This window comes from Leucopleurus acutus (genome assembly GCF_964270905.1).
Source record: "Leucopleurus acutus genome assembly, chromosome: 19".
Lineage (NCBI taxonomy): Eukaryota > Metazoa > Chordata > Mammalia > Artiodactyla > Delphinidae > Leucopleurus > Leucopleurus acutus.
Genome location: NC_139161.1, coordinates 36,521,534 through 36,534,850, shown reverse-complemented (window position 1 = coordinate 36,534,850; position 13,317 = coordinate 36,521,534). Strand labels below are relative to the sequence as shown.

At 38.7% G+C, this 13,317-nt stretch overlaps 1 protein-coding gene across 1 annotated transcript in view; it reads right to left on the bottom strand.

Moving 5' to 3' along the window:
• The window catches only part of CA10 (carbonic anhydrase 10), a gene marked incomplete at both ends in the record, with an annotated part of 646,129 nt that overhangs the window by 532,141 nt on the left and 100,671 nt on the right, over positions 1 to 13,317 (bottom strand). Inside the window, one exon of the mRNA XM_082860516.1 lies at positions 6,834 to 6,908. Coding sequence (XP_082716642.1) covers positions 6,834 to 6,908 — 75 coding nt within the window. The remainder of the gene's footprint in view (positions 1 to 6,833; positions 6,909 to 13,317) is intronic.

The window sequence follows — 13,317 nt, the reverse complement described above, 5'->3', positions numbered from 1 at the left end:
GGAGCAGCTGGGCCTGTGAGCCATGGCCGCTGAGCCTGCGCGTCCGGAGCCTGTGCTCCACAACGGGAGAGACCACAACAGTGAGAGGCCCGTGTGCAGCAAAAAAAAAAAAAAAAAAAGTCCCCAATATTATTGTGTTACTGCCAATTTCTCACTTTATATCTGTTAATATTTGCTTTATGTATTTAGATGCTTCTATGTTGGAACCATATATATTTCTAATTATTTAATCTTCTTCGTGGATTGATCCCCTGATCATTGTGCCTATATAATGTAGAAAATCATTATTTACTTCATTTACCATATATTTGCCTTTACCAATTAGAGTATTAGTAGACATTTCATATGCAAGACTTTGCACCAGGCAGAAGTCTGGGGTTGGCTACTTTATTCTTGGTTTACCCTGTAAACAGCACAGCTAACAGTAACCTCACACTAAGTATATGTTTGAAACAACTCATTCCAATGCCTCCAAAATTTAACTCACAGTATGCTTTACATACCAGAGAAGCTTCCATCCACTGCTTTTCCTTCAGACATATATGTGCTCATCCGTCTGCCCTGCCTATGCTCCACCATCCTGGTTGCAGCTTTCCTTTCGTCACTTTAAATATATTGTGCCGCAGGCTTCCCTGGTGGCTCAGTGGTTGAGAGTCCGCCTGCCGATGCAGGGGACACGAGTTTGTTCCCTGGTCCAGGAAGATCCCACATGCTGCGGAGCGGCTAGGCCCATGAGCCATGGCCGCTGAGCCTGTGCATCCGGAGCCTGTGCTCCGCAATGGGAGAGGCCACAACAGTGAGAGACCCGTGTACCGCAAAAAAAAAAAAAAAAATATATATATATAGTGCCACTCCCTTCTGACCCGCAGAAAAGTCTGCTGATAGCCTTATGGGTGTTCCCTTGTATGTAACTTGTTGTTTTTCCCTGGCCACTTTTATTATTCTCTCTTTATCTTTAATTTTTGCCATTTTAATTACAATGTGTCTTGATGTAGTCCCCTTTGAGTTGATCTTGTTTGGGACTCTCTGTGCTTCCTGGACCTTGATGTCTGTTTCCTTTCCCAGGTTAGGGAAATTTTCAGCTCTTATGTCTTCAAATATATTCTCTGTCCCTTTCTCTCTCTCTTTTCCTTCTGAGATTCCTATAACGTGAATGTCAGTACACTTGATGTTGTTTCCGAGGTCTTTTAAATTGTCCTCATTTCTTTTTGTTCTTTTTTCTCTTTTTGTTCAGCTTCAATGATTTCCACTTCTCTGTCTTCCAATGCACTGAATTGTTCCTCTGTATCATCTACTCTACTGTTGGTTCCTTCTAGTGTACTTTTTACTTCAGATATTGTATGTTTCAGCTCTGTCTGGTTCTTCTTTACATTTTTAAACTCTGTTAAAATGTTTAACTTCTCACTCTGTTTATCCAAACTTCTCTCAAGTTCTTTGAACATCTTTATGATCATTACTTTGAACTCTTTATTAGGTAGACTGCTTATCTCCACTTCACTTAGTTTTTCTGTGGTTTTATTTTGTTCTTTCATTTGGAACATATTCCTCTGTTGCCTAATTTTTCTTAATTTGCTCTTTTTATTTCTATGCATTTGGAAGGTTGCTTACATTTCTCAATTGTGGAGAAGTGGCTTTTTTGTGGAAGATGTCCTAGGTATCCCAGCAGCACACTCACCTCTGGTCGACAGAGCTATATACTCTAGTGTGCTCCTATATGGGCTGAGTGTGTTGGTTGCCAGCCCTGCCTTGTGACGAGGCTACCAGTCACTGGTGGGCAGGGCTGGGTCACAAAGTGGCTGATTTCAAAGCTCCAGCAGTTCCTGGGGCTAGTGGCTGGATCCAGGTCCCAGGGTCTCTGGCTGCAGGGCCCAGGGGGTCTCAGAGTTGGTGCCTGTCCACTGGTTGGTGAGGGTGGTCTGGAGCTATTTATGCTGGGTCCTGGGCCCTCTGGTGTAAAAGCTGGGTTCTGGAATGGCTGTGGGCTCAGGGGGCTTTAAGGCAGCCACCCTGTTGGTGGGTGACAGTTCCAGCACTAATAAGCTACAGAGAGGACTCCAAAATAGTGCTTGCCAGAATCAGTGTAACTGTGGTAGAACAAGATCCCCAAAATGACTGCCACCAGTGTCTGTATTCCCAGGATGAGCTCCAGTTACCCTCTGTCTCTCCAGGAGACTCTCTAAGATCAGCAAGTTGGTATGACCCAGAATCCTTTCAAATTACTGCTTCTTTCCTGGGTCCTGCAGTGTGTGAGATTTTGTGTGGGCCTTTTAAGATTGGAGTCTCTATTTCCCACAGCCCTCTGACTCTCCCAAAAGTAAGCCCTGATGGCTTTCAAAGCCAAACATTCTGGGGGCTCATCTTCATGGTGCAGAACCCCCAGGCTGGGGAGCCCAGTGTGGGGCTTGGATCCCATGCTCCTTGCAACTATAATTATCCTCCCATTTGTGGATGGCCCACCTGGGTCTATGGGTCTCGACTATACTGCTTCTCTGACCCTTTTACCTGTCCTGTTGTGGTTCCTTCTTTACACCTTTAGTTGTATATCTTTTATGCTAGTCTTCTGGTCTTTTTCATCAATAGCTACACTGTAAATATGTGTAATTTTGTCATGTCCATGGCCATTTGGCTCATAGCTGGCTTTTTAAAATTTACATTTGATTGTGTCACTCCAGAGCTTAAAAATGTCTTATAATCCCTCTATTTAAAAAACAGAACAAAACAAAACAACCAAAAAGCTGTGCCTAAGCTCTTGAACATGGAACACAAAGAATTTAACAGCATGGCCCCTGATGACCTTGCTGGTCTCCTCATTCATCACATCTTATCGTGTACCCTGCCTCTTAGAGACTCAGAGGTACCCAGCATTCCCCAAACCCACAGTGAATTTTCACTCCTCTTTGCCAGTGCTGTTTATCCTGATAATCCTAACATTCTTCTCCTTATCCACTTTGGATAATCCTGAAGATTGTCAAGACCCAAGACTTCCTTCCTTCCTCTGCTCTGTATTGAGAAATGTGACTCTTGAAGAATTTTTTGGGCTGCAAGTAACAGAAAGTCTGACTCAAAGTGGCTCCAACAACAAGATGTTTTTTTTATCTCAAGAAAAAAAATGCTGAGGCAGTTCCATGGTTAATTCAATACTCAAGTGGCCCATAAAAGATCTTGGTTCTTTCCAACTTTCTGTTCTGCCATCTTTAGTGTGGCTTTTGTTCCCAAGTTTTTTCAGTGGACTCCCCTCACAAGTGATGGAGAGAACTATTTATCATATGTTCATATCTGTGTTAGTGTATTAGTCAGGGTGTTCCAGAGAAACAGAACCAATAGAATGTGTGTGTTTGTGTGTGTGTGTGTGGGGGGGTCTACAGAGAGAGAAATTTATTTTAAGGAATGGGCTCACATGATTATGGAGACTGACAAATCTGAAATTTTCAAGGTAGGCCAGCAGCCTGGAGGCCCAGTTGATGTTGCAGCTGAAGGCCAAAAACTTCTGGAAACACAAGTTCCCTCAGCCTTTTTCTCTTAAGGCCCACAACTGATTGCATGAGGCCCACCAACATTATGGAGAGTAATCTGCTTTACTCAGAGTCTACCAGTATAAATGCTAATCTCATTTTAAAAATATCTTCACAGAAAAGTCTAGAATAATGTTTGATCAGATATCTGGGTACTGTGGGTCAGCCAAGTTGACACATAAAAGTAGCCATCATGACGTCTAAATCAATCACTGTCAAAAAAAGAGGCTGAAATCACCATGGTGTAGATATAGCCAAGAGTAACCTTCTGGGGCTAGGAAGGTCTCCTTCCCTGAGCACATGACTATGTGGAGGTAAACACCCAAATAAAATTGGTGCTCTGTCTGTAAGGCAGATGGTGGTTATGGGTGATGCTGGATGAAGATACAGATTTAAGCAAGTAAACAACAAAATCTGTTAAACACCAGGCAGGCTGAATCCCAACGCTTTATGGCCTCCTTTATATGTCTTATAAACCCTATTACAGCCCTTATACTAAGTCATGGGTTTATTGCTTTATTTCCTCTTTAGACTGTGGGTTTATCCTTGTATAAGAACTATGTATCAGTTAGCTCTTTATCAACAGTCCCACACATGTGCTCAGTATCAGGTGGCTACTCCTTAAGTACTGTTGAACTGAACAAAGTGGGCTATTCTGACAATAATCAACCTTGTGTTTGCCATCACTGTAGAAATCATGTATTTTTATCTACTACAAGCTTTGTTAAGGTAACAGATTCACAACTATTATGTCAACTGATAATTATTTATGGACACTCTAGTAAAAGCTCATGGACAATAAAACTTGTCCAAATAATCTAGTCATAAGAGATTCTCTTCTCTTTTACACATCGATAATCTGAAAAAAATCCCAGGGCAAAGTAAAGAACATTCTTAACCTTATATTCAGTAATGATAATGAGAGAAAAAGGGACCATTGGCCTAAGCACCAATTCAGATAAAGTGGGTCATTTGGAGTCTGTGAGATGTTAGAGCCTAAGGTCCAATTACTTAATTCACAAATTCTCATGACTCTTATCTTTTTAAAGACATCTGAAATTCCCAAAAGTTTAGGAATTGAGATTATCAGATACCAGTCTTCTTTACCAAGAAGCCAAAGAATTTTGGGACTGTTAAATCTAGAGAATGATGAAGTTTCCTCTCCAGCGGTCACTGTATGGAGACACTTTGAGCTTACAAATTCAAGGAACATTTACTAAGCACCTTCCATGTTCTAGCATCATGAGAGACCCTCACTTTCATGATTACATTTTTTAATTTACAGTTCTCTTCCTTTCTCAAACAGAGAAGTATCAAATATCCAGTTATGTTGTTATGATAAAATAATGATAGAAATGCCAACAGCATTACAGGTACTGACTCACATGATGCACCAGACACTTTACCTACATTATGCAATTTAATCCTCACAAAAATTTGTGAGGATGATTTGGTCCTTATCTTCATTCTAACAGATGAAGAACCTGGGGGAATGAGAGTTGGTAGGTGACTTGGTGACAGTTCTACCAGAAGGAAGCCATAGAGTCTAGATTCAGCTCCAGGTCTGTCCAACTCCAGAGTTCATGCTCATAACTCCACACCTTACTGGTTCCCATATAGACGGTTTTATACATATTACCTCATTTAAAACTTGAAATAAGGGAAACTTAAATTCTTTTAAATCAACACATAAAGGAAAGATAAAACTTCTTTCCTGTGGTTGTCTTAGAAGCAACAACAAACTCAAAATAGGGACTTAAGTACATGTAAAGGAAAAATGTGTCAACAAAGGGGAAAAAGTCAAAAAACTGTGGAGCAGAAAAGCAAAATTTTCCAGAATGTATCCAGTATTATCCATGAGCATTTCAGTCACTATGGAGAATATTACTAGTTTAGCAAGATTTATAATCTGGCAGAATGCCCTTTGTTGCTCTAATTTAATAATCACGAAGCATAAAAATATTATTATAAATGTAATTTCTGGGATGTCTTGAATATGAGAAGAAGATTCCTCAGAAAAAAATACACAACCTTCTATCGATTGGAAAGGGATGCCCCCAATTGTAAGTGTAAAATGTCATATATCTATATCATGCCATATGAACACATCTGTGTCAATTAAATTATTGTAAGAATATTATTAGAAACTTGATCATATCTGGGTGAATTAATCAAGCCCAGTTTCTATGCCCACTGGGCCAAGACATAAATGTATCATAGTAAATTTATCAAGTTAATAATACCAATTTATGAAACTATTCAGCAGTCAACTGGCTTTTCCCTGGGTCATTCACTCTCTCTCACCATGCCTGCTTTCCTCTTAATGAAAAGCTTCAAAGGTACGTATTTATGTCCCACAATACAAATGAAAAAAGTGATGCTCAGAGGAGTTTAGCAACTTGCTTAGCTCTGCACAGCTGATATAATGAACTATACAGAAGGACAGGAAAAGACGACATAGCATCCAAGAATGAACCAGGTGACCTGGGGGCACCGCTCTTCCCACCTGCCACTAACTACAAAGACCTCAACTGACACTTGACCTCTGTTTTCATTGCCTGATTTGGAACCCCACATTGCCTCCTCTTGAGAGCTTTATCTCTTACCCTTTCACATATAAGCAGTTAAAAATACTTTGAAATATCTCACCTGCCTTCCCTTCCATCCTTCTCTTTAACATTCATGCTCTTTCTCTTTCCTCTTTCCCTACAATCTTGAAGAAGCAGAAGACTGAGGACTATAATTAGGATAAGAGTAGTGGGGGAAGACAACGACACTCTACCTTGTCTCAAAACTAATGTTATGGTATGTTTCTGGCTTTAACCTGTCTTCAGTTCTCTCCTCCCATGCTGAAAACATTCACTTTACCTATGATTTTTTTACCTGGTATTTGGCCCAATCTGCTAAGTCCTGACCGTGAATGCTACTGAAGTGACATCAGAGACGGTGTGCATCCCAGCAAGCCTAATTGCTAGTTTTCAGACTTCCTGTTTCATTAACATTAAAAAATCACTCTTTCTCAACCAAATTTTAGCATACAGAACCTCAACCCCAACTCTTGCATTGCCCTCTCCCTGACACAGCCACCTGTAGATGGAAGGACATTAAGATGTAAGCACAGATGGAAAAACGTAGTCTTGGTTAAATTACCACTCACTTAATAAACTTTCTCTTGATGGAGGATTCATCTAACACATAAGTCAGACTATGATGCCTTTTGCAATACATTCCATGCCATGTAGCAAATGCAAAATTCTGGAAATAATACTACATTTCACTCAAATTATTTTCTTAAAAATAAAGTAATAAATGTGCATTTACCTGGGACAAAGCTTCCCTGGACCACCTCCTTGTATGCCCACCAGCCTTCATGGATTTTTGGTGAGTTCTGTTGAGCTAAAGCAAAAACAAAAGAGAAAACAGACTAAGATGAAAGCAGAGAAGTACTGTGTCCATGTTGTCCAAGAAAGAAGACTGACTATACATAAAATAATTCTTTTCTACCCATAAGTCATACTACAAACTGTAACAGCAGCCTACCACATCGTTATTTTCAAACTGATTATTAACCTGTAAATATACTGTCATAAAGTTTTATAAAAAACACTCAGGATATTTCTACTGATGAGAAATAGTAAGTATGTATTTAAGCCTATTTGAATTGCACTGTCACTTATCTCTACCTCTATCTCACCTCTTTTCTTTACCTCTCCCTACACACATATACACACACACATCCATATAAGGAATACCTATCAGTCTGACTGAAGCATCAATTCAAGAAACATCATTTAAAAGGAAGAAGGAAAAAGAAGCCCCTGGATAGTTGAGTACTGCAACTGACAAAAGTATCACTGAAAGCCTCTGTTCCATGAAGAGAGTTGCAAAACTTTTTGTTCTCTCTTCATCTCCAATCATTGTTTCTTCAACTACCCCATCCACTCAGATGTGGAATTATTTAAGATTTTAGCAGGCAGCAAGATAATTAGACCGTCTGAATCAAGTCTATTATAATGATGGAACTGTAGAGTTTTCATTAGCTTTCTTTAACATGCATTGTGAATGATCCAGATTCACCCTGCAAAAATCAGTCAGCCTAAGCAGGGCCCACTTGATGCCCATCAATTACAAAATATAGGCTAGAACTGAATACAGGCTAGAATTGAAGAAAATAAAGACATTTTACATAATATGTTTTCAAATTCCCAGTCTGGCTACCTACTGCTTGGCAATTTGGAAAGACAGGGCAGCACATTTAAAAGGCACCTCATTTAAAGTTCTGCTATACTACTACAGTAGTTTATCTGAGCTAGAGCACCAAGATAAGTACTGCATTTCCATTTTAACGTCTCCCAGCCAGATTGTCAATAATCATCTTGTTGTTGTTTACATCTGATTTCCCGTGGGTGGAGAGCTAAGAATTTCTCAGAACAAACGGGTGAACAGAAAGCAGCCTTATTTTCCACTGTGTTCTCTGCTTCTCTTTGTCTGTGGATTTGGATTTCCTTACTTGATGTGCAACCAGCCCCTGGGAAAAATCCAGCTGTCTAATAAAAAAAATTGTGTTGACAATAAATGCTGTCATCACTGTCAGATGATGAAATACACATAGCAAAGGCCCTTCTTTTGATAGTAAGGAAAAACTATTTCAATTTTATACTCCTTTTTGTTGTTGTGGCAGTTCCAACCACAGAAGATGGGTATAACCTAGAATCACCTTACACACTGGGCCAGACCCAAGCAAGCTGACATCAAAATTTGCATTGGGAAATAAATAAAGAAAAAAAATGGTGATGGAGCAGCGTATATTACTTTCACTCAAAAGACTTAGAATGAGATCATGGTTAAAAGGCTCAAAGGTAGTTGGAGCTGAAAATCAACAGAAGGAAAGTTACTAACATTGCTGATTCCAAGAATCTCTGCAATTTGGATTTGCCACAAATTCTGATGTCATAATCTTCACAAAATTTCTGTTCACCTGCTTTTCCCAAGGAGACCATGTTTATTGCTCTCTCCACCTTTGTTCTACTCTTTTTTTTTTCTGGAATTCCATCTTTATCTACTTATTGACTAGTCTTACTCAATCCTCAAAGCCTTACAAGTTCTCACTCCTTTCAGTAAATTTCTCCTATCATTCTACCTCCACTGTAGCCCCTCCTCTCCCTAAATTTCAGGACTTTACTATCCACTGATTATTTGTCACTTGAAACATTTATTGAGGTCCTGTGATTGTCAGGTAGTGTTCTAAGAATCAAGAATACAAAGTTGCTATTTTCCAAAAACTTACATTGTACTGGAAGAAGACACAAAAAAGCAAAAAAAAAAAAAAAAAAAAAAAAAAAACCTGAATTAAACTATAAGAAGAATAAAATCTGAGAAAACAATAAGGCAAAAGAGTCATATATCACAATGTTCATTGCAGCACTATTTACAATAGCCAGGAAATGGAAGCAACCTAAGTGTCCATTGACAAAAGAATGGATAAAGAATAAGAGGCACATATATACAATGCAATATTACTCACCATAAAAAGAAATGAAATTGAGTTACTTGTAGTGAGGTAGAGGGACCTAGAATCTGTCATACAGAGTGAAGTAAGTCAGAAAGAGAAAAACAAATACTGTATGCTAACACATATGTATGGAATCTTTAAAAAAAAACTTTCAAAAGAACCTAGGGGCAGGACAGGAATAAAGACACAGACATAGAGAATGGACTTGAGGACACAGAGATGGGGAATAGCAAGCTGGGATGAAGTGACATTGATATATATACATCACCAAATGTAAAATAGATAGCTAATGGGAAGCAGCTGCATAGTACACGGAGACCAGCTCGGTGCTTTGTGACCACCTAGAGTGGTGAGATATGGAGGGTGAGAGGGAGACACAAGAGGGAGATGATATGGGGAAATACGTACACTATAGCTGATCCACTTTGTTATACAGCAGAAACTAACACAACAATGTAAAGCAATTATATTCCAATAAAGATGTTTTTTAAAAAATGGATTAAAGACCTATTAAAGACCTAAATGTAAGACTGGACATTATAAAACTCTTCGAGGAAAACATAGGAAGAACACCCTTTGACATAAATCACAGCAAGATCTTTTATGACCCACCTCCTAGAGTAATGGAAATAAAAACAAAAATAAACAAATGGGACCTAATGAAACAAAAGCTTTTGCACAGCAAAGGAAACTATAAACAAAATGAAAATACAACCCTCAGATGAGAAAAAATATTTGCAAATGAATCAATGGACAAAGGATTAATCTCCAAAATGTATAAACAGCTCATGCAGTTCAATATTAATAAAACAAACAACCCAATCCAAAAATGGGGAGAAGACCTAAATAGACATTTCTCCAAAGAAGACATACAGATGGCCAAAAGACACATGAAAAGCTGCTCAATGTCACTAATTATTAGAGAAATGCAATTCAAAACTACAATGAGGTATCACCTCACACCGGTTAGAATGGGCATCATCAGAAAATCTACAAACAACAAATCCTGGAGAGGGTGTGGAGAAAAGGGAACCCTCTTACACTGTTGGTGGGAATGTAAGTTGATACAGCCACTATGGAGAACAGTATGAATGTTCCTTACAAAACTAAAAATAGAATTACCATATGACCCAGAAATCTCACTACTGGGCATATACCCAAGAAAACCATAATTCAAAAAGACACATGCACCCCAATGTTTATTGCAGCACTATTTACAATAGGAAGGTCATGGAAGCGACCTAAATGCCCATCGACAGATCAATGGATAAAGAAGATGTGGTACATATATACATTGGAATACTACTCAGACATAAAAAGGAATGAAACTGGGTCATTTGTAGAGATATGGATGGACCTAGAGACTGTCACACAGAGTGAAGTAAGTCAGAAAGAGAAAAACAAATATTGTATATGAATGATTTGCAAGGCAGAAGTAGAAACACAGATGTAGAGAACAAATGTATGGACACCAAGGGGGGAAAGTGGTGGTGGTGGTGGTGGTGGTGGTGGTGGGATGAATTGGGAGATTGGGATTGACATATATACACCAACATGTATAAAATAAATAACTAATAAGAACCTGCAAATTAATTAAATTAAAAAAAAACACAAAGTAGTAGGTTGTTTAGGCTTTGTATTCCTGGAATTGATCTAATCATTTAGATCATAGCAATGACTAAATCATAATAATAACAATAATAAAAAAATATTAGATAGAGAAACATACTTTGCAGTATAATTAAATAAGTTGAGGTAATAGAGAATGACTTGAAAGACACATTAGATTGTGTAACAGTGATGACTTTTCAGATTTTTGACACTCAATCTGAAATTTAAATGACAAAGAAGATCTGACCTCAAGAAAATCAGCAGCTGTAGTATTTCAGGTGGATTAAAATATCCTAAGAAGCCAGGCAGGAGTGGCTTTTCCCAGAAACATAAATGTGGCCATTATGGGTGAACCATAATGGATGTATGAGGAGAAAGGGTCAAGATGAGGCCTGATGATTTAGGTAGTAGTCCAGAAGAATGATGATGTTGGCTTCAACTAGCATAGTGTTGGTGAAAATAGAAGTAGATGGACCCTATATATATATATTTATACATATTGCATAAAATATACACATATTTTATTTCTCTGTATATTTCAGGAGATGAGTGAATAGTACTAGCTGATGAGTTGAATGAAGGAAGTTAAAGAACATAAATCAAGGATAACTTCCACCTTTTTTGTCCTGAGTGACTAGATGTTGACAGATATTGAGATAACAAGAGATACTAGGGGAAGAGTAGCTTTGAAATGTGGAGTAAAGATCTCCATTTGATAAGGCTAGTGAGCAATTATGGGGAGTTGTTAAGTAGGCAGTTGGATATAAAAGGAGTTCTGAGGAGAGGTTGAGAGGAGATATACATTTATGACTCTTTGACATATAAATGATATTTAAAACCATGAGTTTAGAAGAGGTCACCAAGAAGAAAGTGAAAATATGTAGAGGGACAAAAGGGACACAGAATTGAGCTCTGGAATGTTCAATATTTAGAGGTTAAACAAAGGAGGGAAATCCAAAATGAGATTAAGAGGGAGAGGCCACTAAAGTAGGACAAAACAAAGAAACAGGAGAGAAAATAGTGGTCTTGTGCCATTCCTTTATTTTACACACTCTCTCTCTCTCTTTCTCTCTCTCTCTCTCTCTCTCTTTATTTTAGAAGTTTTAGATTTATAGAAATGTTACAAAGATAGTACAGAGTTCCCATATATATCCCATACCTATCTCCTTTATTACTAACTTGCTTCATTACTACATTTGCCAAAATTAATGATCCAGTGTTGACACATTATTATTAGCTAAAGTCCACGCTTTATTCAGATTTCCTATTTTTTTTCTTTGTTTTTTTTTTTTTTTTGCGGTACGCGGTCCTCTCAGTGTTGTGGCCTCTCCCGTTGCGGAGCGCACGCTCAGCGGCCATGGCTCACGGGCCCAGCCGCTCCGCGGCATGTGGGATCTTCCCGGATCGGGGCACGAACCCATGTGCCCTGCATCGGCAGGCGGACTCTCAACCACTGCGCCACCAGGGAAGCCAGATTTCCTATGTTTTTAACCTACTGTCCTTTTGCTGTTCCAGGATGCCATCCAGGATCCCACATTACATTTAGTTATCATGTCTCAGTCTTCTCATGGCTACAACAATTTCTTCATGTATTTTAAATTTGTAATTTCCCCATAACCCTATCTCTCTAACTAAACTAAAACTATCTCAAGGGTAAATGGTGTGCCTTGTCTACTACAATGCAGCTCATATAATAGGTGTATTGGGCACAGTATTTAATGAATATTTGCTTAATAAATCTACGAATGGAGAAAGACATGTAAAGCACCATTTAGCAATGCTATTCACAGGTTTTACAGGACTACCCAACTTAAGACTCCTCTCCACTTTTTCCCTAAAATAAGTTTCATGATAAGTAGTTCCTAGACTTTAAGAACCATGTAACTAAAATAATAACAATAGTAGAACACAAAAGAAAGGGGATATAAAGATCAGCTCTAATCTCTGTAACTGTAATAGTGTAGCTATAATTTTGTTTTCTGCTTCTTTCACCAACTATTATGTCATGGGTTGTTTTCTCCATTCTTTTTTTTTTTTTTGGTACACAGGCCTCTCACTGTTGTGACCTCTCCCATTGCGGAGCACAGGCTCTGGACACGCAGGCTCAGCGGCCATGGCTCACAGGCCCCAGCCACTCCGCGGCACGTGGGATCTTCCCAGACCGGGGCACGAACCCATGTCCCCTGCATCGGCAGGCGGACTCTCAACCACTGCGCCACCAGGGAGGCCCTTGTTTTCTCCATTCTTATATTTAACATGCATATAATGGTCCTTTTAGTAAATTTGCCATAATTTCCCCATTATTCCCTGCCTATTGGCCATTTGGTTGTTTGAATACTGCAATTAACTTTTTCAATTCCAGAGCATACACTGCTCTCCCTCTTTCAGAATCTTTCTTTAGCACGTATACCAAAATCAGGGCCAAAGAACAAGGCATAAATGTATTTAACTTACTTCATACAAAATGTATAGCAGTTTGCATTGCCATAGTAATGTGTTTATTTTTTAAAGGAAAATATTTGGGTAACAGACAAATAATGATAAAATAATGCTAATCCATTTAAAAATAATTTTGACTTCTGACAAATAGGCAATTAATCAAGAAGCACTGTAGTTCTGTCTAATGAATGATTCTCTTCTGACACAAATTCATGAGATGAATGTTTCAAAGTGAGGACACAT